At 35.1% G+C, this 22,802-nt stretch overlaps 1 protein-coding gene across 3 annotated transcripts in view; it reads right to left on the bottom strand.

Moving 5' to 3' along the window:
- Vps35 (Vacuolar protein sorting 35) overlaps window positions 1–22,802 on the bottom strand; it is a 199,331-nt gene that overhangs the window by 49,162 nt on the left and 127,367 nt on the right. For all 3 annotated transcript variants that reach the window (XM_085822305.1, XM_085822303.1, XM_085822304.1), the window contains 2 exons: window positions 5,996–6,175; window positions 1,268–1,507 (listed from right to left, as the gene is read on the bottom strand). In XM_085822305.1, the coding sequence (XP_085678431.1) occupies window positions 1,268–1,507; window positions 5,996–6,175 (420 nt within the window). The remainder of the gene's footprint in view (window positions 1–1,267; window positions 1,508–5,995; window positions 6,176–22,802) is intronic.

Genomic DNA, 22,802 nt, shown 5'->3' with positions numbered 1-22,802 from the left:
TCTGTTTACAGAATTAAAGAGAAAGTATTAGCATAAAAACGAAGCAACTTAAACAACTTATATTGAAAGAAATGTTTAATACAGTAAACAAATAAATATTAAGCTTTTTTTTTGTAATATAAATTATAAAATAAATAAATTATAAAATAAAATATAAATATAAATTATAAAATAAAATTAGATAAAACATCTACAGGTCAAAACATAGAGCTAACAAAACTTCTTTCAACAAAAGTGAAAGAAAACAGAAAACTGCTGTAGTGAAAAATCAAAGAGCTAACTGATAAAATTAGCCTCGACCTTCAGAAAAACATTCCAATATTTTCTTTGTTGATAACCAAACCTTCTCTTCCCCCCTCCCAAAAACAAAGAAAAGAAGAGGGAAAGGAAAATAGGAAATAAAACACATGTGTACCCACCTTTCGGTTGTGAATGAACTCATTGAAGAAAATACTGCAGTAAAACAGTTGTTGATCTGGTCCAGGTGTTTCAGTGATCCTACTCTGGGAACACCAGATGTCTGCTGTTCAATTTTAAGCAAGATTTCAAAGTAAGAATTTAAAACTAATACAGAATAAAGAGATCAGCATACAGCCAAGAAAATAACATAGAAATTTCTTTTCAAACAATTCCTTTTATACTCTAAGAAGATCTATGGAAGATTTCTTGGAAAAATGAGGCTTCTTAAAAACTGGTTTGTATTGTGCTACCATTTAGCATAGCAGGTTAAAAATAACTATAGTATAGTAACCTATAAAGCTCTTTCCATTCAATTTTTCTGCATGTACAGAGGGAATTTTTTTTTGGGGGGGGGTGTCCAGACTAGGCACACTGTGCCGAAAAGGATTCAAGGAAGCTATTCGCCACGAAATTTCTTGCATCCATTTAGATATGCTACATGCTGCAGTTAACAGTGTTGCAACTCAGTTGAAAAGTATAATTTATGGTAATGATGGACACAAACAATAAAAGTAATATGCTTGTAAATATTTGCCTGCATGCAAATAAATATAGATCCCACAGAAAACTACATTTATTTGTTTGCAATTTGCTTCCATACAGTGCCCTCTATCGACGATAATTTTAAACATTTTTCTCTTTACCCCCCCCAAAAAAACCTCATAAGAATAACTTCTTCACAAACTGTGCTCTACCAGTTCCTTCAATTTGTATGAATTTTTAAAATATTTACAAACTTATGGGACAACTGGTATATATGTATAAGGTTTATGATAAAACTGAAACAATAAAGCAAAAGATAGCTTACTTCTTCACCATTTGTTGCCTGGTTTTTGCCAGACCAAAATAAATGTGAACATACACAAACACCTCGACATTGATCTGGTTTCTTGAGTAACTTAGATGTAGCTAAAGCACATTGTGTTCTTAATGGTTCATGATTTTCTGCACTGAAGCAGGACATTTGTTCCACTGTTGCAATAATAAGAGTGATTGCTGCTAGCTGTGCTTTACTGTCTGATATTTCATCTTCATACAAAGAAAATGCCTGAGGAAAAAATAATTTATGATTTATAAAAGGAATTTGTTAAAAGCTATTTTTTTTTTTTAACACTGGGAGTTACGCATGAAAGTGATTTAGAGTATATGTTAAAAAAGTACATAATATAATATTCAAGTAAAGAGTTTAAAGAATTTTAAGAAAATTTCCTCATTCATTGCGAAAAATAATATTAATGATCTTTTTATTTTTATGATTCACATATTTCATATCAGTTATTATCAATGCACATATTCATTTTTCAAAATACACACTATGTCCAAATTTGTCTTTATATACCATCGCACCCCCCAAAGATATTCCACAAAATATCCAATCAATGTAATCCACTTTTGCGAAAAATGTATAAGAGACAAGTGTAATTAAGCAGTATCCAATCAAAAATGATCAAGCGGTTTTCGATATACAAATCAAAGCATTACAGCATTTGATTTTGGTGTGTAAAGACTCAAATGGTTCATAACTCTGAAGTATTATGTGGAAGAATCATTAAAATGGCAAATCATTGGCCATTTAAATCCGTAATCCGGACGTCCATTATCCAGGATGATATGTAATCTGGACCTCAAAGCCACAAAGATAGACAATCATGGAAACAATGAGATGTGTAAATATTTGAAGACAGTGTCTATGCTATGTTAACAATTTCAGAACTCTGGAACAAATGAAAGGAGACCTTAACAAGATTGTAAATGAATAGCAATTGCTTCTCAAGATTGATATATAACAATAACTGCCTGTCATAACAAGAAGTTTACATAGCTTGGCAATTAAGTTAAGAGCTTAGAGCTATTGTAACTATTGTATCACAGAAAACTGTACACATAAGGCTTAATGAAAAAGACCTTTATGCTAGAAATACAAGGGCAGGAGTTTCACTGTCTTCACAACAAAAGAGGAATCATTTTAATTGGTACAAAGAACATTAGAACTGGAGTAAACATCAATGGTTCCACATTCTGTATATTGACGAATTGAGATTTAGTTCAACATCTACTTTTAAATGTGTTTACACTTGTAGAGAGTTAGAGAAGTAAAATTTTCCTTCAAACGTTATGGAACATAACTGTTTCAGTAATGCAGTTGTGATCGTATCGAGAATAATAATGATCGATGAAGTACACTCTTACACATTTTCCAAAGCAGATCTGTAACCATCCAGAGATATCAGGATGCGATCTTAGAATCTTATGAAAGAGTTTCTAGAGGTGCATATGGATCTTTTTACTTTTTTTTTTTTTTTTTAAACATACAGTTCTGACTTTTTAGTTATGGACAATAATGCTCATCCACACTAAGCAAACCTCGATGATGACCTTAACTGATACAGAACTTATGGAAATACCTTGGAAAAGCAGTTGCAAGGAGACATCCTCCTCCTAAATTCCCAAACTGTAGCTAACATTAATGCCAGTATAAAAACAAGTTATGATATGCGAGTACAAGTCAGAGCAGATCACATTCTATATTAAATTCATAAGCCTTAGTTTTTTCCCTGAACTCTCCTTGCAGTATATTAGCACGATTTTTATTGTTTGATGCTAATTTTTATTGTTTATATCATATGCATTTTCTTAGTTTTTTTTTCCTTTAATATTTACGCATTATGATGAAATATATCGCTCCACACAAATAAAATCACAGTTCATAAAATTCATTCATAAAATCATAGTTCACAGTTTCTTGAGAAATCCACGATTTCATCATGCATATAAAGATAATTTTGGAATTAATGTTTATGTTTTTTGTGTCTTCACATCAACATATATAAAAGTTATTTGAATGATATAGGATCAAATAGCAAACTACACTGCCTTAATAACTGAAGGAAAGTTTTGGTTAAATAATAATTTTCTCCAAAATTTTTAGATTCTACTAATAAAAAAATAACAGTTTGTTTCAAAGCAGTTAAAATTTGATGTCTAGCACAACTGATGGTTGAAACACCCCACTTCACAGTAAAACTAATACATAAATTTACTTGTAATTTAAGGATGTGTGGTAAATTACCTCATAATACTTTTTTACATAAAACTTTTTTAAGTTGCACTAAAAAAAGAAAGTATGATTTTTAATGAGCATTTTGAGGAAGCATCTTATATTTCATCATCTTATATTTATTATTCTTCTTAATGAGCATCTTATATTTTCCCTAATGCAGTGAATTACTATATAGTATACTTCCTTATTATTATGGCCCCCCCCATTTTTTAAATGCCAAGTTGGCATTTGAATTATTTACAAATTCATGTTTACTTTTCACACAGACTTTGTGCCTTCCATGTTTAAGGGATTGCATTTAATATGGCACCAGGAGCATTTTCTCATTCCAAAGACTTATTAAGACACCACATGAATTACGCAAGGTAAAATTCAAGATGTTTGCAAAGCATGCCTTATTGATTTGAATTCCAAGACCTAGCAAAGCATCACAATCTGTCAAATTTTATGCATGAGTAGCTGCTGTTACTCATGAGCAACAAAATTAGATTTATGATTCACAGTAAAATGTTTCTAACCTGCCTTTTCCAACTCCTCTGTTTTATATGCTCGCCAAATGCCTGAATAAATCATCAGTCCCTTTCGTACATGGTCAATGATTTTTGTCATAAATGCCAATGCCTCTTAGGTCAGAATCTGAGCGAGGGAAAAATTCACCAGTTTCATGGCAAAGTCTGCCATATTTCCAGTAATGTGGAAAAATCCTATTGGCTTAGTCCCCCCCCCCATATGAACAGACTTCTGTTTATGTCCACAAATTTTCAAGGTCATCTGTTTACTTATTTGATTGTCAGAATAGCAATAGAAAATATACGTATTTCATAAAAATTTTCAAATAAATAGTAGGTTGATTAATAACTCATGGTATAGTGGTTGGTGATGCTGACTGTCGTACTGACTGGCCTAGGTCTGAATCCCGGAGAATGCATGGATGTTTTTGAACGTACAGTGTTTGTGAGACAAGGGGGCACTCAAAATATTATGCAAGCCAGAAGTCCTCTAAAGAGGCTGCTGGCAGAGGAAGAGGGGTGGAAAACCCCCAGACTGCCTCCCCCTGCTGTAGGCTATGGTAGGGAAAGAGGGATGAGAGACCCTTAGATCACTCTATGGGATATTCTCTCTCAAAACTGGCCAGAACTGCACAGTTGTCGCATTATCTTTATACTTGGATAACCGATGTAACTGCTGTTACTCTGAAACTCTGGTAAAACTCTGAAGTCCTACCCCCTTTTACCCATACATGTAAAGGCTAAGTTGCTTCTCCCACCACTTAATCAACATCAGTTTCTTTGCCCAATGGTTAATAAATCACAGTGCTGTTATAAAATAATATTCTGAAACCAGTATATAAGTTGTGAAAACATATTATTTTCTTTTAATTACAACTTTTCACACTGCACCTCCAAATGCTTTTATTGATGTATATTAAAAAATGAAAATGCTCATTAAAAATGGGCATTTTTGATATTCAAATGTGAGGAAAATGCATCTTCCTAAGAGCTACCTGGTTGATCCTGCAAGTAATCATATGTTTGTCTCAAAGTTTAAGCCATGCATGTCTAAGTACATGTTGTATTAAGGCGAAACTGCGAATGGCTCGTTAAATCAGTTATGGTTCCTTGGATGACTTTGGCAATTCTAGAGATAATACACGCAGCAGAGCTTCAACCCTCTGTAGACAAGCGCTTTTATTAGACCTTGTGTCCATGTTATGTGGTGACTCTGTATAACTTTGGGCTGATCGCATGGGCTCATCCTGACGACGTATCTTTCAAGTGCCTGCCTTATCAACTGTCGATGGCTGGTTATGCGCCTACCAAGATCATAACGGGTGACAGGGAATCAGGGTTCGTTTCCAAAGAGAGAGGCCTGAGAAACGGCTACCACATCCAAGGAAGGCAGCAGGTGGGCAAATTACACACTCTCAGAACGGGGAGGTAGTGATGAAAAATAACAACATTGGACTCTCTTGAGACCCCATAACAGGAATGAATACACTCTAAATCCTTTATCAAGGATCAACTGGAGAGCAAGGTCTGGTGCCAGCAGCTGCTGTAATTCCAGCTCCATTAGCATATATTAAAGTTGTTGCAAATAAAAACCTCATACTTGGATTTCAGTTCCAGATGGGTGGTCCGCCTATCAGTGGTTACTGCCTGTTTGGAACAGACAGCCAGTTTCCTGTGATGATCTTCACCAGTTGTCTTGGGTGACCGGCAAGTTTACTTTGAAAAAAATTAGAGTGCTCAAAGCAAGCTTGATGCCTGAATAATGGTGCATGGAATAATGGTATAGGGCCTCGGTTCTATTTTGTTGGTTTTTGGAATACGAGATAATGAAGAAAATGCCATCATATTTTAGAGGAATTATCAAGTAACAGTAAAAGATAACACAACAATTCGGAAGATTTTCTAGAATTCTTATAAACAATTTTAAACCATAAATTTCATAATAATAATGCAAAGTGATACAAACCTGCGATACAAATTCGTACGCAACAGCTTCATGGTTTTCATATCCTATTTGTCCAGAAGCAAGAGCACCTTGAAGAAACAGCCTTAATGGAAGTTCTGCCATTTCTGCTTTGATGAGTACATTAATAGTTTGGAGACAGAATTTAAATATCTTTTGGCACTTTTTCTCCCATTTATCGTCCTATGTTTAAAATAAATGATAATCTAGTACCGAATTTTGCTCAATATGAAACACCCAGAAGATATTTAAAAAAAGAGAATGCTTTATTTTTGACGCTGCTTCTTTTTCATGTCCTCTGGGTGTATAGGAAATTTTACAAAATGAAAAATAATAAAAAATAATAACTTAATAAATATGAAGCTAAATTCGTTATAAAATAATTAACATTATATATTAACTACAATGCAAATGATAATTAGCAATAGATGGGAAGCAAATGACACATATTTATTCATTTTCAAAAACAAAATTCTAATAGTTTAAATTTTACAAAATGAAATAACATATCAGTCAGAATAAAAGCTTCATGAACAAAATGACTCAATTTTTTAAGATAGTTTCATATAGAAAGAAGTAGCTTACTCTAAGCATTATTTCAGCTTTGTGTAAGCTGCTTCTAAGGCTATATGTAGTATACACATTTACCATATCTGCCAGCGTATAAGGTGCACTTTTTTTCTTTGAAAATAGGTCTGAAAAACAGGGTGCGTCTTATATACATCAATACTCAGTTTTTGATTACATTCATTCTGGAAATTTCTTCTATTCGGAGTCATGCAATTTATTTCTTGTTTTCTTGCTGAGCATGGGAATATTACAGTTATGTAGAGTTCAGTGAATGCGCATGTGCTGTCATCGACGATCACAACTGGGTTCGTTTAAGCATTCCAGTTTTTGTAAATGACTTTTAAGAGTGTGAAATTTCTACTGTTCAATTTTCTTAAATTTGTTGGCAAGTTATGGCTCAAAAACAGCATTGGGATTGCTATAACATAGCATACAAGCTATGTGTGACTGCATATGCTAAAGAATATAGAAACAGGGCTGCAGGAGAGGCATTTCGGGCCACCCCCAACTGACAAAATTATAAGAACTTGGCGGAATCAGGAAGAGGATCGAAAAAAAAGCAGCTCACAGTAAACATAACCTATGAAGGGAAACTGCACAATGCCTAAACTTGAGGAAGAACTGAATACTTGGATTTTAAGACCACTGAAATGTGGGACTTTCAGTCTACAAAAATAATTATTCATCAAATAAAAGCAATAGCAACTGACAGAAAGATTGCCAATTTTACTGGAGCTACATCATGTTGTTCAAGAGTCCTGAAGAGAAACCAGCTATGTATGCGGACTAAAACAAAAATATTGCAAAAGATACCAGATGAATATGAAGAAAAAAGTGTTGAATTTCATCAATTCGTCATTAATGCACGAAAACGAGTTGCACAAATAAGAAAATGGACCAGGTTCCTCTGAACTTTTTATGTACCGTCAAACAAAACTGTAGATTCCAAAGTTACAAAAATTGTTACCGTTAAAGCTTCAGCACACGAAAAAAAACTCACTACACAGTTATTTTATCCTGCTGTGCTAATGATACAAAATTCCCCCCCCTATTGAGTTTTAAAACAAAGACACTATCCAAAGACTAAAGGAGTGTTTATACACATTCACACAAAAGGCTGGATGGATGGAGGATGAATGGACATATGAAATTTGGTTGAGGCACCTAGCGGACTTTTGAAGAAACCTGCCCTACTAGTATGAGATCAGTTTCGTTCTCACAGAATAGAAGATGTTAAAAATAAACTCAAAGAATCGAAAAACTCAGGTGTAATTCCAGATGTCCTAACTAGTCAGCTTCAACCTTCAGATGTCTGCATTAATAAACCATTTACGGAGTTTATGAAGGAGAAGTGGAACAGCTGGATGCAGTCTTCAAATTTTGAAGTTATACCATCAAGAACAAGGAAAAGGTCTGGCATTTCATATGTTTGTGAATGGGTCAAAACTTCATGCGATGCTGTGAAAACACAGAATGTGGTTAAATCATTTAAGAAGTGTGGCATTAGTAATGCACTGGATGGTACAGAGGGCAATCTGTTGTATGATGACTCAGTTGCAGATTTAGAAGAGGTTTCAAGTGACTTTTCACTTAGCTCTGGAGATGAGTGCCTGGGATATGATGAAGGAAATTAAAAGGTGTTCTTTCTGACATAGATTGGATATTTGCAAAAAGTATTACTTTGTATTTGCATTACTTTATATTTAGTGTTCGGTGTCTGAAAGAGTATTGCTTGGCAGCATTGTTTTATGCCAAGCAGAGTTTGGCTTTAGTGTAACCCTAAAGTTATTTCATTTTTGCTTTATTAGTATGAATGATTTCTGACTTGATGTAAGAGCATATGGTTGCTCGCTCTTTAGCTAAGTTACATAGGTAACTATAAGCACATGCGTGTGCTAGTATTCAATAATGTTGTTTTTGTTAAAATAAAATTGTTATTGTTAATATTACAGTCCACTTACTGAAGTTAAGTATCATTAAATAAGTTCGAGCTATCTTCGGCAAGAACAGTTTGGTCTCACGTTAGCCGGAGAAGAAAATGGCTACTAATATTGTTTCATTGAATCGCCAACGCGGCGTAGTGAAAACGAAACTCGGAGCTTTGATAAAATTCCTTGATGAGTATAAAATGGAGGAGAATAAACTCAACCATGATGTTATTATGAAGACTAAATTGGATTCTTTGTTGGAATTAAAATCTCGGGTTAAACAACTCATAGTGGAATATACCAATTTGCCAGAGGAAATTGACTTGAAGGATAATCTAAGCATTACACAAGAATTGGAAGAAAGCATCGAAGAGTTCGAAGTAAGATTTAGAATTTTTCTTTCTAATTGTGAAACAAATAATAAAGATAAATTTGAAACCAAAACTGTTTCTAAATCAAATTTTAAACTGCCTGATTTACCTCTTCCTCAATTTTATGGTAAATATGAAGATTTTAAAAATTTTAAAGTGCAATTTATGTCTATGATTGGTAATAATAATAATTTAAATGATACTGAGAAACTGTTTTATTTGAAAGCATCACTTAAAGGTGAAGCAAAAATGTTAGAATCATGTCAGGATACATTTGAGTCGCTATTTTCTGCACTTGAAAGCAGATATGAAAACAAAAGAGCAGTAGTTGATGCCTTTATCAATACTTTGTTGAAATTTGAAAAAATAAATGACTCACCTTCTCAGTTGAGATCACTGGTAGATAATGTTAAAAGATGTTTGAGATCTTTAAGTGTATTAGAATTTGATAGAAATAATTTATCTGATGTTTTGATATTAAATATTTTATTGCATAAATTAGATAGAGAATCTAGAAAAGCATTTGAACTAAACGTAAAATCAAATGAAATTCCCAAACTTGATGAATTTTTAGAATTTCTCGAAGAAAGAATTCGCATTCTTGAAGAAATAAACAAAGTTAGTTTTCCTAAGCAGAGCTATGCTACTAAAGTATCAAATCAATTAAGTCGCTCTAGAAATTCAAAATCCTTGGTAACTAAAACAAACCCTTTTCGAAAGTGTATTATGTGTAAAGAACCACACCCAATTTATCATTGTTCGAAATTTAAGAGTATTTCTGTTTCTGAGCGGTATGATTTTGTTAAAGAATATAAATTATGCATTAAATGCCTTTCTCCATCACACGTATTATCGCAGTGTAAGGCTAAACTCAATTGTTATGTCTGTAAGAAAGACACATATCATTCGCTGTTACATAAAATTGACGAAAAACAAAATGAATCATCGAAAGAAAATGAATTGACCTTGAACTTTTCGTCAGTGAATAGGAAAGAGGACTGCTCCTCTCTCCCCCATACAACTTTGATGGCAGCTGCAAATAAATCTAAATTTGTGTTAATAAATACAGCAATTGTTTATCTTCGCGATATTTACAATGAACGAATTCCTTTTAGAGCAGTGCTTGATTCAGCTTCGACTTCTAATTTTTGTACTGTAGGTGTTATGAACTCATTAAGAATAAAAAAAGAACGAGCATTTATTCCAGTTAGTGGAATAGGCAACACTACTTTGAATGTTAAATCGCAAATAAAGACGCGTTTATCGAACTTAGAAAAGGAAAATGAATGGGAAATAGAGTTATTAGTTGTTCCCAAAATAACTGACATGACACCATCGAAATCTATTGATATTTCGAAATTAAATATTCCGAAAGGAATAAAGTTAGCTGATGATGAATTTTTCAAGGCAAAAAAGGTAGATTTATTATTAGGTGCGGAATTATTTTTTGAATTTTTAAAAACAGATAAAATACGTTTAAAAGATAATGAGTTACTTCTTCAAAACAGCTGCTTCGGCTTTTTAGTTTCTGGAAGCATTAGAATTCCAAATGTAAAAAATTATGACTTAAATTATTGTTTTTTGTCAATAGAGATTAATTCGTTAAATAACTTAGTAAAGTCATTCTGGGAAGTTGAAGAAGTAAATGAAACTAAATCTACAGTTAATTCTGAATTAAATTATTGCAACGAACTTTTTAAAAACTCATTTTACCGGCATGCGGATGGAAGATATGTGGTTAAAATGCCGTTCAAGCCAGATATTGGTGAAAACATACAATTAGGGGATTCAAAGGAAATCGCTGAAAAAAGACTGAATCAGTTGTGGAAACGTTTGTCGAGTGATTCTGTAATGAAAGAACTTTATGTTTCATTTTTAAGGGAATATGAATCATTAAATCATATGGAGAGGATGGAAGACTATTCTGAAACTGAAGGAGGATATTTTCTTCCTCATCATGGCGTGCTGAAACCTGATAGTAAAACAACAAAGTTACGCGTTGTGTTCGACGCGAGTGCCAAAACTACTAACGGTTGTTCATTGAACGACATATTATGTAAAGGTGGAATGATTCAAGAGGAACATTTTTCCATCATGATACGGTTTAGAAAGCATATTTATGCATTTACTGCCAATATTGAGATGTTTCGACAAATTGAAATATTGCCATCGCAGACCAAATATCAGAAAATACTTTGGAAGGAAGATGAAGATAAGCCTATAGAACTATACAGACTCAAAACGGTAACTTATGGCACAGCATGCGCTCCATATTTGGCACAAAGGACTCTTCAACAGTTAGCGAAGGATGAAGAAAAGGATTTTCCTGTAGCATCGAAAGTGGTCTTGGAAGATTTCTATCTAGACGACTGTCTTACTGGATCTTCGAATTTGAAGGAATGCATTCAACTCCAGAAAGATTTGACAGAATTGCTCCAAAGAGGAGGAATGAAGCTACACAAGTGGTGTACTAGTTTTGATTCTCAGAACTCTGATTTAGAGAATTTTTCATTTGATCGTAATAGTAATACAACTGTGAAGACGTTAGATATGTTGTGGAATAATAAGAAGGATACATTGCAATATAAAGTTACTGTTAATGAAAATCCTGATGTTACGAAGAGAGATGTTTTATCTCAAATAGCGAGATTATATGATCCATTAGGCCTACTCGGTCCTATTATTAGCAAGGCAAAGATATTCATGCAAGCACTTTGGTTGCTTAAGCTAGACTGGGCGGAACAGTTACCACCACATCTTGCCAATGAATGGAATGTGCTTATTAAAACTCTTCAGAGTATAGAAAATATACAAGTACCTCGTTGCATTTTAAAAGAGACCTTTTCAATGCTCATTTTACAGGGATTTGCGGATGCCTCAGAGAAGGCATTTGGGGCAGTGATATATCTTCAAAGCATTACAAGCCCTGGTGAATATTGTAGTAAACTTCTTTGTAGCAAATCTCGTGTAGCACCAATCAAGACTATGACTATTCCTAGATTAGAACTATCAGCATGTCTACTCCTGTCCAAACTTATGCAAAAGGTTTTAGAAGCTTTGAAACTCAAAATTGATGACGTTAAGCTCTGGTCAGATTCAAGCATTGCTTTAGCCTGGATCAATACATCACCGCATCTTTTGAAAACCTTTGTGAGTAATAAAGTCTCACAAATTCAACAACTTTCTTCTAACTATCAGTGGGGACATGTGTCTTCAGAAATGAACCCAGCCGACATCATTTCCAGAGGATCAGATGCTACAACTCTTGGATCTAACAAGCTGTGGTGGAAAGGTCCTGATTTTTTAAACAAGGACAATTTTCAAGATAAAAATGGACTTAGTGATGAGCTTTATTCTTCAGAACTGAAACCAGTTACGACTTCCTTGTTGACTTTACAAACTGATTCATTCTTTGATGACTTCCTAAAAATAACTAATGATTTCTTGAAACTAATACGAATTCTTAGTTTACTTTTCAGATTTATCTACAACTGTAGGAACACAAGTGAGAAACGAACAGGTAGTATTAGTATAGATGAAATGGAGCTGTCAAGGAATACACTCCTTAAATATGTCCAAGGTAGGTATTTTGCAGAAGAAATTTCTTTGTTGCAGAAAGGTCTACAGATAACATCAAGGAGTAAGTTAAAATATTTTGATCCCTTCTTAGATGAAAAAGGTCTGTTAAGGGTAGGTGGTAGGATAAAGAATTCTAATTTAAGTTATAGTCAAAGACATCCCATTATTTTGCCTGCCAAGAATAAGTTAACTGAACTTATATTTATTTATTTTCATGAAAAGGATTTTCATAATGGTCCACAATCACTATTAAATTCTATTAGACAAATTTATTGGCCCATTAATGGCAGGAATATAGCTAGATAGTCCAAAGCTGCATAATTTGCTTTAAGGCAAAACCAATAATTTCTCAACAACTAATGGGAGAATTACCTAAAGAGAGAATTAATATTAACTTTACATTTAATTGTTGTGCTATTGATTACTGCGGCCCATTTTTGATAAAGTACAAAGGGCAACGCAAGGGTAACTATCATAAGATATATGTTTGTATTTTTGTTTGTATGGTGACAAAAGCAATTCATCTAGAGATTGTCAATGACTTAACCACAGAAGCATTCATTGCTTGTCTGAAGAGGTTCTTTGCCCGACGAGGTAAACCAAAAAAAATATTTAGTGACAATGCAAAAAACTTTGTTAGTGCAAATACAGAAATAAAAAAATTAATGAGTATTTTTCTAAAGCAGAATGGAACTTTAGCTAATTTTCTAGCCAAGGAAGGTATACAATGGAAGTTTATACCCCCAAGAGCACCAAATTTTAATTGTCTATCTGAAGCAGGAGTAAAATCCTTTAAATTTCATTTTAAACGAACAGTAGGAAATTCAGTATTAACCTACGAAGAATTTTTGACAGTAACAGTTCAAGTAGAGGGAATCTTAAATTCTCGCCCTCTTACACTGTTAACTTCTAATATTGATGATTTAAATGTTTTGACCCCTGGTCATTTCCTTATAGGTCGACCGATCAATTCAATAATTGAACCCAATTTAACAGAAGTAGATCATAACAGACTTAGTTTATGGCAAAAAACTACAAAAATGGTACAAAATATATGGAAGAACTGGACTAATAATTACTTGAGCACTTTGATTCAAAGAAATAAATGGATGATTGCTAAACAAAATATTAAAATAGGGGATATGGTAGTGATCAAGGAAGAAAATCTTCCTACCTGTAAATGGTTGTTAGGGAGAATTGTAGATGTGTTTTATGGGAAGGACAACCTTGTGCGAGTTGTCTCTGTCAAAACTAAAAATGGTATTTATAAACGAGCAGTTACTAAAATTGCTGTACTGCCAATTGAGAAATAATGTACGAATTTTTATGTTTATTTGAAGGTTTGAATTGTAATCCATCATATTTGTTCTTTTCACATTGTAATTACTTGTATTATAATTTGTGCATTAATTTACATTGTATCATTTTGTATTGTATGAACATTTATTACTTTTTTGAATTTTACTTATTGTATTGAAATTAATATTTCAATGCCAGGCGGGATGTTCGGTGTCTGAAAGAGTATTGCTTGGCAGCATTGTTTTACGCCAAGCAGAGTTTGGCTTTAGTGTAACCCTAAAGTTATTTCGTTTTTGCTTTATTAGTATGAATGATTTCTGACTTGATGTAAGAGCATATGGTTGCTCGCTCTTTAGCTAAGTTACATAGGTAACTATAAGCACATGCGTGTGCTAGTATTCAATAATGTTGTTTTTGTTAAAATAAAATTGTTATTGTTAATATTACAGTCCACTTACTGAAGTTAAGTATTATTAAATAAGTTCGAGCTATCTTCGGCAAGAACATTTAGAATACTGTAAATTTATTATAATGATCAGTAATAAAGTTTTATCCTTCAAAAATGTGTATAAATAAATGCATCTTATAGACTGGTGTGTCTTATACAGTGACAAATATAATTCAGCTTCATATTTTGTAAGAAAGTTAATTAAATGGTCTAAATATGACACACTGAAATTAACTAAGCAAATATGCTTTACTTTAACACAAAAAGTGTACAATAATGAATATCAAAATCGTAAAAACAACCTTGTATTTAGCGTAAGTACTTAAATGGTTTATTAATGCAGACATCTGAAGGTTATACTTAAGCTAAATACAAGGTTGTTTTTACGATTTTGATTGTTACATTAGCGTGTTTCTCTTCTAGTCTAATAATGAATATATTATGATCATAACTTTTTTTATGCTTAGCACAATACACTGTTTTCAGTCAGTATTTCAAAGAAGAAAACATATGTTGGGGCCAAAATAATATTTTATTTTGCAAAGTTCAAGATAAAAAAGGATTTCTTGAGAGCAGTCCAGAATTTTTCTTCTCAAAATTAAATAAATGAGTGATTTGAGAGGTATTATAGAGCTTATTATATTAGTAGCACATATATATACATTGTTGCCAAACAGTGCCATTTAGTACCAGCAATGGATGAGCATGACAACACAACACACATTTCTAAGAACTTCATCTTGGTTTAATGTAAGCTTGATTAATTTTCAATATACAGGTTTAATTTTTGAAAATGATTCTGTTTCCCCCCTCCCAGTTTGTTAAAATGATTAATATTTAGAACTTTCCTTCTACTGAACAGCATGCAGTGGAGTATTGTCAAAGTTACAAGATCATGGAAAAATAATAATAATAATAATAATAATAATAATAAGGGTACTATTTGAAAATGAATGAAAAAAAAAAAAAAAAGCTATGTAACATGCAAAAAAGGGGTTTAAGTTTCTTACATGAGATAGATTATATTTGTTTATTTAGTTTATCTATTTTTTTGCTTGCTTCAAATTTTAAAAACAACTTTTGATCAGATTTTCTTGAAATTTTGAACATAAAATGCAATAGCAGAATTTTCTACAGCAATGGTTTTCAAAATTCCCATAATTTTCTTGTTTAAAGTTGAAGAGATTTTTTTAATGACTTTTGTTTCGAAATATTCTCGTTGAACAAGCTAATCACCACTCAATTCGATCTTTATATCATCGGATATTTCAGAAAATAAACTTCCAAAGAAGTGTTTTTTTTTTGGGGGGGGGATATATAATATCTGTTGTAGCTTATTGAATTTTTATTATAGTTTTTCAAAAAATTAAAAATTTAAATTTAAATTCTTTAACTATCATGTAGCTGTTAGCACATTTTACATGAAAATCAAAGATTTGATCCATCATTATTAACAGTCCCATGGTTTTTTCCTCTAAATCTCTGGTGGAATGATCAGTGCAAGTTTGATGACATCTCCACCAGATTTAATGTTTGGAGATATTGCATAAGCCTGAAATATGTAGCTTCCCCCCCAAAAAAATCTTATATAACTTTAAATGTAGGCTTCTGATATTCAAACAGGTAATAAAAAAGGATGACTGATTTTATAATTTTAGACTGGGTTAGTGAGTGAGTGAGAGGTTATTGGCACAAGACCAAAGATGATTATAGCGCGCCAAAGACGAGATGGGATGATTACAATTGATGAAATTAAAATACAATAAATAAAAACAAGTGGACAACTGTACCAAATCCAGAGGATGAAGTCATATAAAAACAAGGTAAAAGCACACATTAAAATACAATACACAAACTTTCAAAACAAATTACATTAGGTAATAAAAGACAGTCTTTTTTAAATAATAAAATAAATTACTATTGACCTCTCTTCCGATTTAATGGTCGAGAGGTAAGTCAAAGCTATTAAAATATTTCTGATGAAGACTATTGAAACATGGACACTCAATTAAAATATAACAGACTGATACACAAACATTACATTTAAAAAAAACAGGCTCATTCTCAGCTTTCAAAAGGTAGTTATGTGTCACTCTGGTATGACCAATTCTGAGGCGAGTCAAAAGAATTTCCTCCTTACGATTTCCAGTAAAATCCCAATGTTCAATTCTAGGCTTAACATTTCTCAACTTGAAGTTGAATGTCCCAAAGTTGCTGCCATTTTTTTTTTCAGATCTTCTTTTTGATGACACAACAGATGTCTCTAAAAGGGATGAGGTGACTGGGCAGTTCAACTGCAGATTTGGCTGCAATATCCGCCAGCTCATTTCCCTTTATTTCCGCATGCCCGGGAACCCAGCAGTACAGGACTTCATATCCTCGACTCGTTAAGGTTATACGAATCTTGAGAACAACCACTAACACATGATTCTGAGTGTTGGGAAAAGCTTCCAATGATTTAAGAGCACTATACGAGTGTATAAACTATGAACTTTTTGCGGCAGAGCTTTGAGATATACAAAAGACCATAATATATTGCAATTAATTCAGATGATAAGACTGAGAAAGCATGGTGCAAGCATCTGCCCTCTATGTAAACTTCAATTACAAATGCCATCCAAATATGATCATTTGACTTATGTCCATCTGTATATATCAGATGATAACTGCTATATTTGTGCCTGTGCTCAGTGAAGAGTTGTCTGTAAATGATCTCGTTAGTGCTTCCCTTCATGTGATGGTTGAAAATCTCAAGAAGCTGGATTTGTGCATCTTTCCAAGGTGGGATTTCAAAATTCTGCACTGCTTGGGGACACATATCAGAGAGGGAGAAATCCTCAATGACTGGTCGAAGTCTTAAAGGAAAGGAGGCACGACAGATGGATGTGCTGCAAATAAAGTATCGCACATATTATCAAGCACAGCTTATAAGGATGTTCAGGTTGCAATAAAATATTAAAGTACTGCAAAAGAGGCAACTGCTAATGCCTCAGATTAAGTGATGGTTCGTTACAGTCAACATAAAGGCTCTGGATAGGAGATATCCTGAAGGCTCCAGAACAAATTTACAGAGCCTGATGATGAACAGGATCTAGTTTAAGCAACACTGAAGACCGAGGCGAATTCGTAAATAACTGAGCCACAGTCTAGTCTAGACTGGACAAGCGCTCTATAAATGCGAAGCATAGAGCAACGCTTTGCACCCCAGAAGATGTTTGCCAATATTTTTAAAATATTTAGTGTTTTTAAACATTTTATTCTCAAATTTAAGACATGAGAAAGAAAAGTCAATTTTCAGTCGAACATCCTAAAAATTTTACTTCAGGTACAACTGGAATCATTGACCTACTGAGATATAATTCAGGCTCAGGATGGAGACCTCGCTTTCTACAAAAGTGCACACACAGTCTTCTGCTTTGAAAATGCAAATCCTTGTCTGTTTGCCCATTCCTGGATCCTGTTCAAAGCAATCTGGAGTTGCCTCTCTACATGTCTCATATCTGTTCTTTGACAGTTAATTTGTAGGTCATCAACATACAAAGATCCTGAAATGGTGGGAGGAAGTTCTTTTAATACAGAATTTATTTTTAGGCTGAACAGGGTTACACTAAGCACACAGCCCTGAGGCACATCCTCTTCCTGTTCGAAAACATCCGACAAAACAAAGCCAATCCTTACTTGAAAAGTTCTAGTGTTCAATAAATTCTGAATGAAAATTGGTAGGTTGCCGCGCAAGCCACTCTTGGGAAGATCCCGAAGTATACCGTATCTCCATGCCTTATCATAAGCTTTCTCAATATCAAAGAATACCGAGACAAGGTGACTTACAAAAGCTTTTCGAATGGATGTCTCCAAGAGGAGCATGTTATCTATGGTTGTTCTTTACGATATAATATTCTTTTTCAAGAAAGACAAAGCGGCTGTTTACAATTTTTTCAAACATCTTGCATACACAACTCGTAAGGGCCAATTGACCAATAGTTGGAGGGATTCCTTGGATTTTCCCCTGGCTTAGCAATAGGAATTACAACAGCTCTCCTCCATGCACTGGGAAAAGTACGCTCCTTCCACAGTCTATTGTAAAGAGTGAGAAGAGCATTCAGTGACTTATAGGACAGATGCTTTAGCATTTCGTAATTCACGCCATCAAGACCCGGAGAAGAACTATGTGTCTGCAACAAAGCTCTCCTTAAATCAAGCAAAGTAAAGTCTCTATTGTAAGGCTCAGATTTGGAAGAGTTGAATGCAATGGGATTTATTTCAGAGTCCTGCTTGATAGAGAGAAATGCACGTGAATAGTTTCTGCTGGAAGAAACGGCAGCAAATGTCTCACCAATAGTATTTGCAATTTCTTCTATGGAGCTAATCACTCGGCCATCTTTTTCCATAAAGGAAAGTGAGTGGTCTTTATATATTCCACATGATTTTTTAACTCTTTCCCAAACCCGCTTACTAGGCGTAGAGGATGTTATTGACGAAATATATGAAATCCAAAAATTCCTTTGGCTCTGCCTTCTTACTTTTCATGCATTTGCTTTAGATCTTTTAAATGCTATAAGGTTTCGCAGAGTAGGATATCTACGAAAAATTCCCCATGCTTTTTTCTGTTTTTTCAAGTGCTTCATGACACTTGCGATTCCACCATGGTTTCAAATATTTTAGTATTTTTCCTGATGTTCTAGGAATGGAAAGCATAGCTGCCTGAATAATAGAATTAGTAACAGCTTCAACAGCATCATCGATATGCACATCTTCTACCATTTCATCTGTGAGCTCTGCAACGGAAGAGAAGAGTTCCCAGTCTGCCCTATCGAGTATGAACAGAGAGGATCTTGACATGGAGTTTGCTCCTCTTTGTGCAAGAGATACTAAAATGGGATAGTGATCGTCGTAAAGATCATTTCCCACACTAAAAGTGCAAAATGTCAACAGAGATGGTTAACAGATGGCAAGGTCGATAGCGTGGAATATCCTTGAAGGCTCATGGAAGTAAGTATACTGCCCATTATTTAGAAGATAAAGGCTATGATCTTCAATCATTTGCTCAATTTATCTTCCTCAGAAATTTGTGTCTTTACTTCCCCAGAGCGGACTATGGCCATTAAAATCCCCTATTATGATAAAGGGCTCAGGCATCTGTTGTATGAGGTCACTTAAATGCTGTTGATCAACGTGCTCTTTTGGAGGCAAGTTAAGAGAAACAACTGAAACCACAATATGAAAATTTACCCATATAGCGACAACATGGAGGGATGTTGTCAAAGGAAGTATGGATGTTGTTGATGAAAGCCATTTTTGATTGCACGTTGAATGTTAACAAAATCTGACTTGGTAATATTAACATTTTTGATGATATATATTTTAACATATATTCATTTATACACAATCACATTGCATGTAGTTACAAGATGAGCATTTTTACAGTTCGCAAGTCCACATGAGTAAAAATCAAGAAAGTCATATTACAGCTACGATAATATCACGGAGGGAAAGAGAGGTGAGCGCGTGCTTCACCGACGGCAGCCAGGAACCGAGTAACCAGTTCGAATTTTCCTCCAGAGAGGAAGAGGGAGAAAGCTGGTAGTGCCCTCTCTCGGGGCAGCGGACAAATAATAATAATAAAGAGTTCTCCACAGTATTCCCCCCCCCCGAGTACCAAAGGTACGATGAAAAAAATCAGCTCACAAATATCGTGTTGAAGCGCACACGTCTTCCCAATCGTGTGACGACTGGTGGAGCACTGGGAGGAAGCATAAGGTCGGTCGAAGGAGGAGTATCCGGAATAGTAGTTGGATCTGGGGAGTCAGGAGGATCGCTGGTCACAGGAACCTGAGTGTTTGAAGCTTCGAAGAAAGCAGGCTTCAGACGATCTATGCTCAGAGCGGTTTCCTTGTTGCACACGAGAACGGTGAAATGCTTATTGTTACGTGCACAGACCTTGAAGGGTCCATCGTATGGAGGAGTGAGTGGTGGTTTGACCGCGTCGTTTCGCACAAACATGTGAGTGCAAGTGCTCAGTGCGTGGTGCACAAAAGGGGCAGATTTGTTGTGGCACGAAGTAGGAGTCGGAGACAGCTTCTTCATTGCCTCTCGGAAAGTCAGGACAAAGGATGCTGGATCGACTGGAGCAGAGGGAGGAAGTGAAGTAGTCTAACGGGTGTCATTACAGCACTTCAGGGCTGCTTTCAGGTCGCGATGTAAGCGTTCCACTAAGCCGTTGGCGGAAGGATGGTATGGTGAAGTGCGAATTCGGCGTATTCCAAGCATAGATGTCAGAGAAGCGAAAAGGTGTGACTGGAATTGTCGACCTTAATCAGTAGTCACAACTGATGGTACACCAAATCTTGCAATCCAACCGGTGATGAATTGTCGAGCCACAGAGTCAGCAGAGATGTCCTGAATTCGAAAAGCTTCAGGCCAACGAGTAAATCTGTCAATGCAGGTGAGTAGATATCGATAACCGTCAGATGATGGCAGAGGACCGACGATGTCTATATGGACATGGTCGAATCGTTCGGATGGCATCGCAATTTTTTCCAAAGGGCTATGTGTGTGCCGGGTAACTTTTGAACGTTGGCACATGATGCAGAAACGAGTCCAGTTGGCAATGTCCTTTAGCATGGATGGCCAAACGAATCTTTCTTGTATGAGCTTTTTGGAAGCCCGGATACCTGGGTGCGATAGGTTGTGAAAACAGTCAAAAACTTTTTTCCTGAACTCAAGTGGTACAGAAGGTCGCAGTCTGTTGTTGGAGGTATCGCACAATAGTTGGAGATCCCGAGTAAGTTGTAATGACTGGAATTTCAGTGAGCAGTTTGTGTCTTCACTCAGACGTTTTAGCTCCTCATCAGTGGCTTGCGAGTGAGCAATAAGTGTGAAATCCAGTGGTGCATTGGCATCGATGCCCTGAATACGTGAGAGAGTATCCGCGACGACATTGCTGGAACCTGATATATGCTGAATATCAGTGCTGAATTGAGCTATATAATTTAAATGCCGAATTTGTCTCGGGGAAGCAGAATTTGATTTTGATGTGAATGCATAAGTTAGAGGTCGGTGATCAGTAAATATAGTTAAGTGTTGACCTTCAAGATTATGCTTGAAACACTTAATAGCTGCGTAAATAGCTAATAATTCTCTGTCATATGTGCTGTATTTTTGTTCTGTAGGGGACAGCTTACTTGATAAAAATCCTAGCGGCTGGTAGTCATTAGAATGTCGAACGTTTAAGACAGCTCCGATCGAAATGTCAGAAGCATCGACCATAACACTCAGCTTTTGGTTAGGAGAGTGATAGGAGAGAGTTGCAGCATTACTAAGGTCGTGTTTACATTTTTCAAATGCCTGATTAAGTTCGTCGTTCCAAGGAACAGGGCGTTTATCATTTTTACATGAGTCTTTTAAGAGTTCATTCAGTGAAGCTTGGGTCTTGGCTGCCTTTGGTAAGAAGCGACGATAACAGTTTATCATGGCTAAAAAATGTCTGAGCTCGACAATAGTGGTAGGTTTCGGGAAGTCGGCAATTGCTTTTGTTTTTTCAAGCAGGGGTTTCACACCTGAGGCAATAATGAGGCAACCTAAAAATGAAACAGATGGTTTTCCGAGTAAACATTTGTTAGGGTTTAATGTCAAACCATGTTTATTCAAATGATCAAACACTTGACGAAGATGACGGATGTGCTCTTCTTCGCTAGTCGATGCAATAAGGATGTCGTCGAAATAAGGGATGCAAAAATCCAATCCAAATAAAACTTCATGTATAAAACGTTGGAAAGTTTGGCCTGAATTTCGTAAACCAAACGGCATGGCCAAAAATTCAAAAAGACCAAAAGGGGTTGTGACGGCAGTTTTCGGAATGTCTGCAGAGTTAACAGGAATTTGATGATAGGCACGTGCTAAATCAAGTGTTGAGAATATGTTCTTTCCTGAAAACATTTGAGTGCAATCCTGAATATGGGGTACGGGATAGCGATCCGGAATTGTAACGGCATTTAAGCGACGATAATCCCCGCACGGTCACCAGTCGCCATTAGCCTTACGAACCATGTGCAGGGAGCTTGCCCAAGGACTTTTGAAGGCTGAATGATGCCTTTTGATAGGAGAAAATCAAACTCTTGACGTGCAGCTTGAAGTAATTTTGGAGATAATCTTTTAGGTTTGGAGGTCCTTTAGTTTCAATGTGATGCAAAATCGTTGACATTGGTGGCCTCTCAAAAGTTTGCGAAGGATTCGTCAAGCTAGGGTAGTCGGCAAGAATTTTGTCAAATTTTGAGTTACCCATCAAAATATGAATGCTAGTACTGAGCGGGTTCACATTAGGAAGTCTACTGCAAGAATATAGTTTTGTTTGTCCATCAATTAAACGGTTGTTTTTAATGTCTATGAGTAAGTTGAACTTTGTGAGAAAGTCAACATCTATGATGGGTTGATTGACGTAAATAAAGTTAATGTAAACATTAACGTGAGAGAAACACTTTTGCAGGTAAGCTATCCGAATATAAGCATAAGTAATACTAAGAATTTGCATGGCTTACCTCCAAATTATACGAGAAATAGTTGCTCAGTCAGCAGCAGATTCGGCACAACACAATTCACTTATAGAAAAAATATTCCGA

This window comes from Stegodyphus dumicola, chromosome 8 (genome assembly GCF_044657685.1).
Source record: "Stegodyphus dumicola isolate Sdum_Otavi_A_Nest chromosome 8, ASM4465768v1".
Lineage (NCBI taxonomy): Eukaryota > Metazoa > Arthropoda > Arachnida > Araneae > Eresidae > Stegodyphus > Stegodyphus dumicola.
Note: the sequence above shows the minus strand (reverse complement) of the source record. Positions and strands in the feature narration are given on the sequence as shown.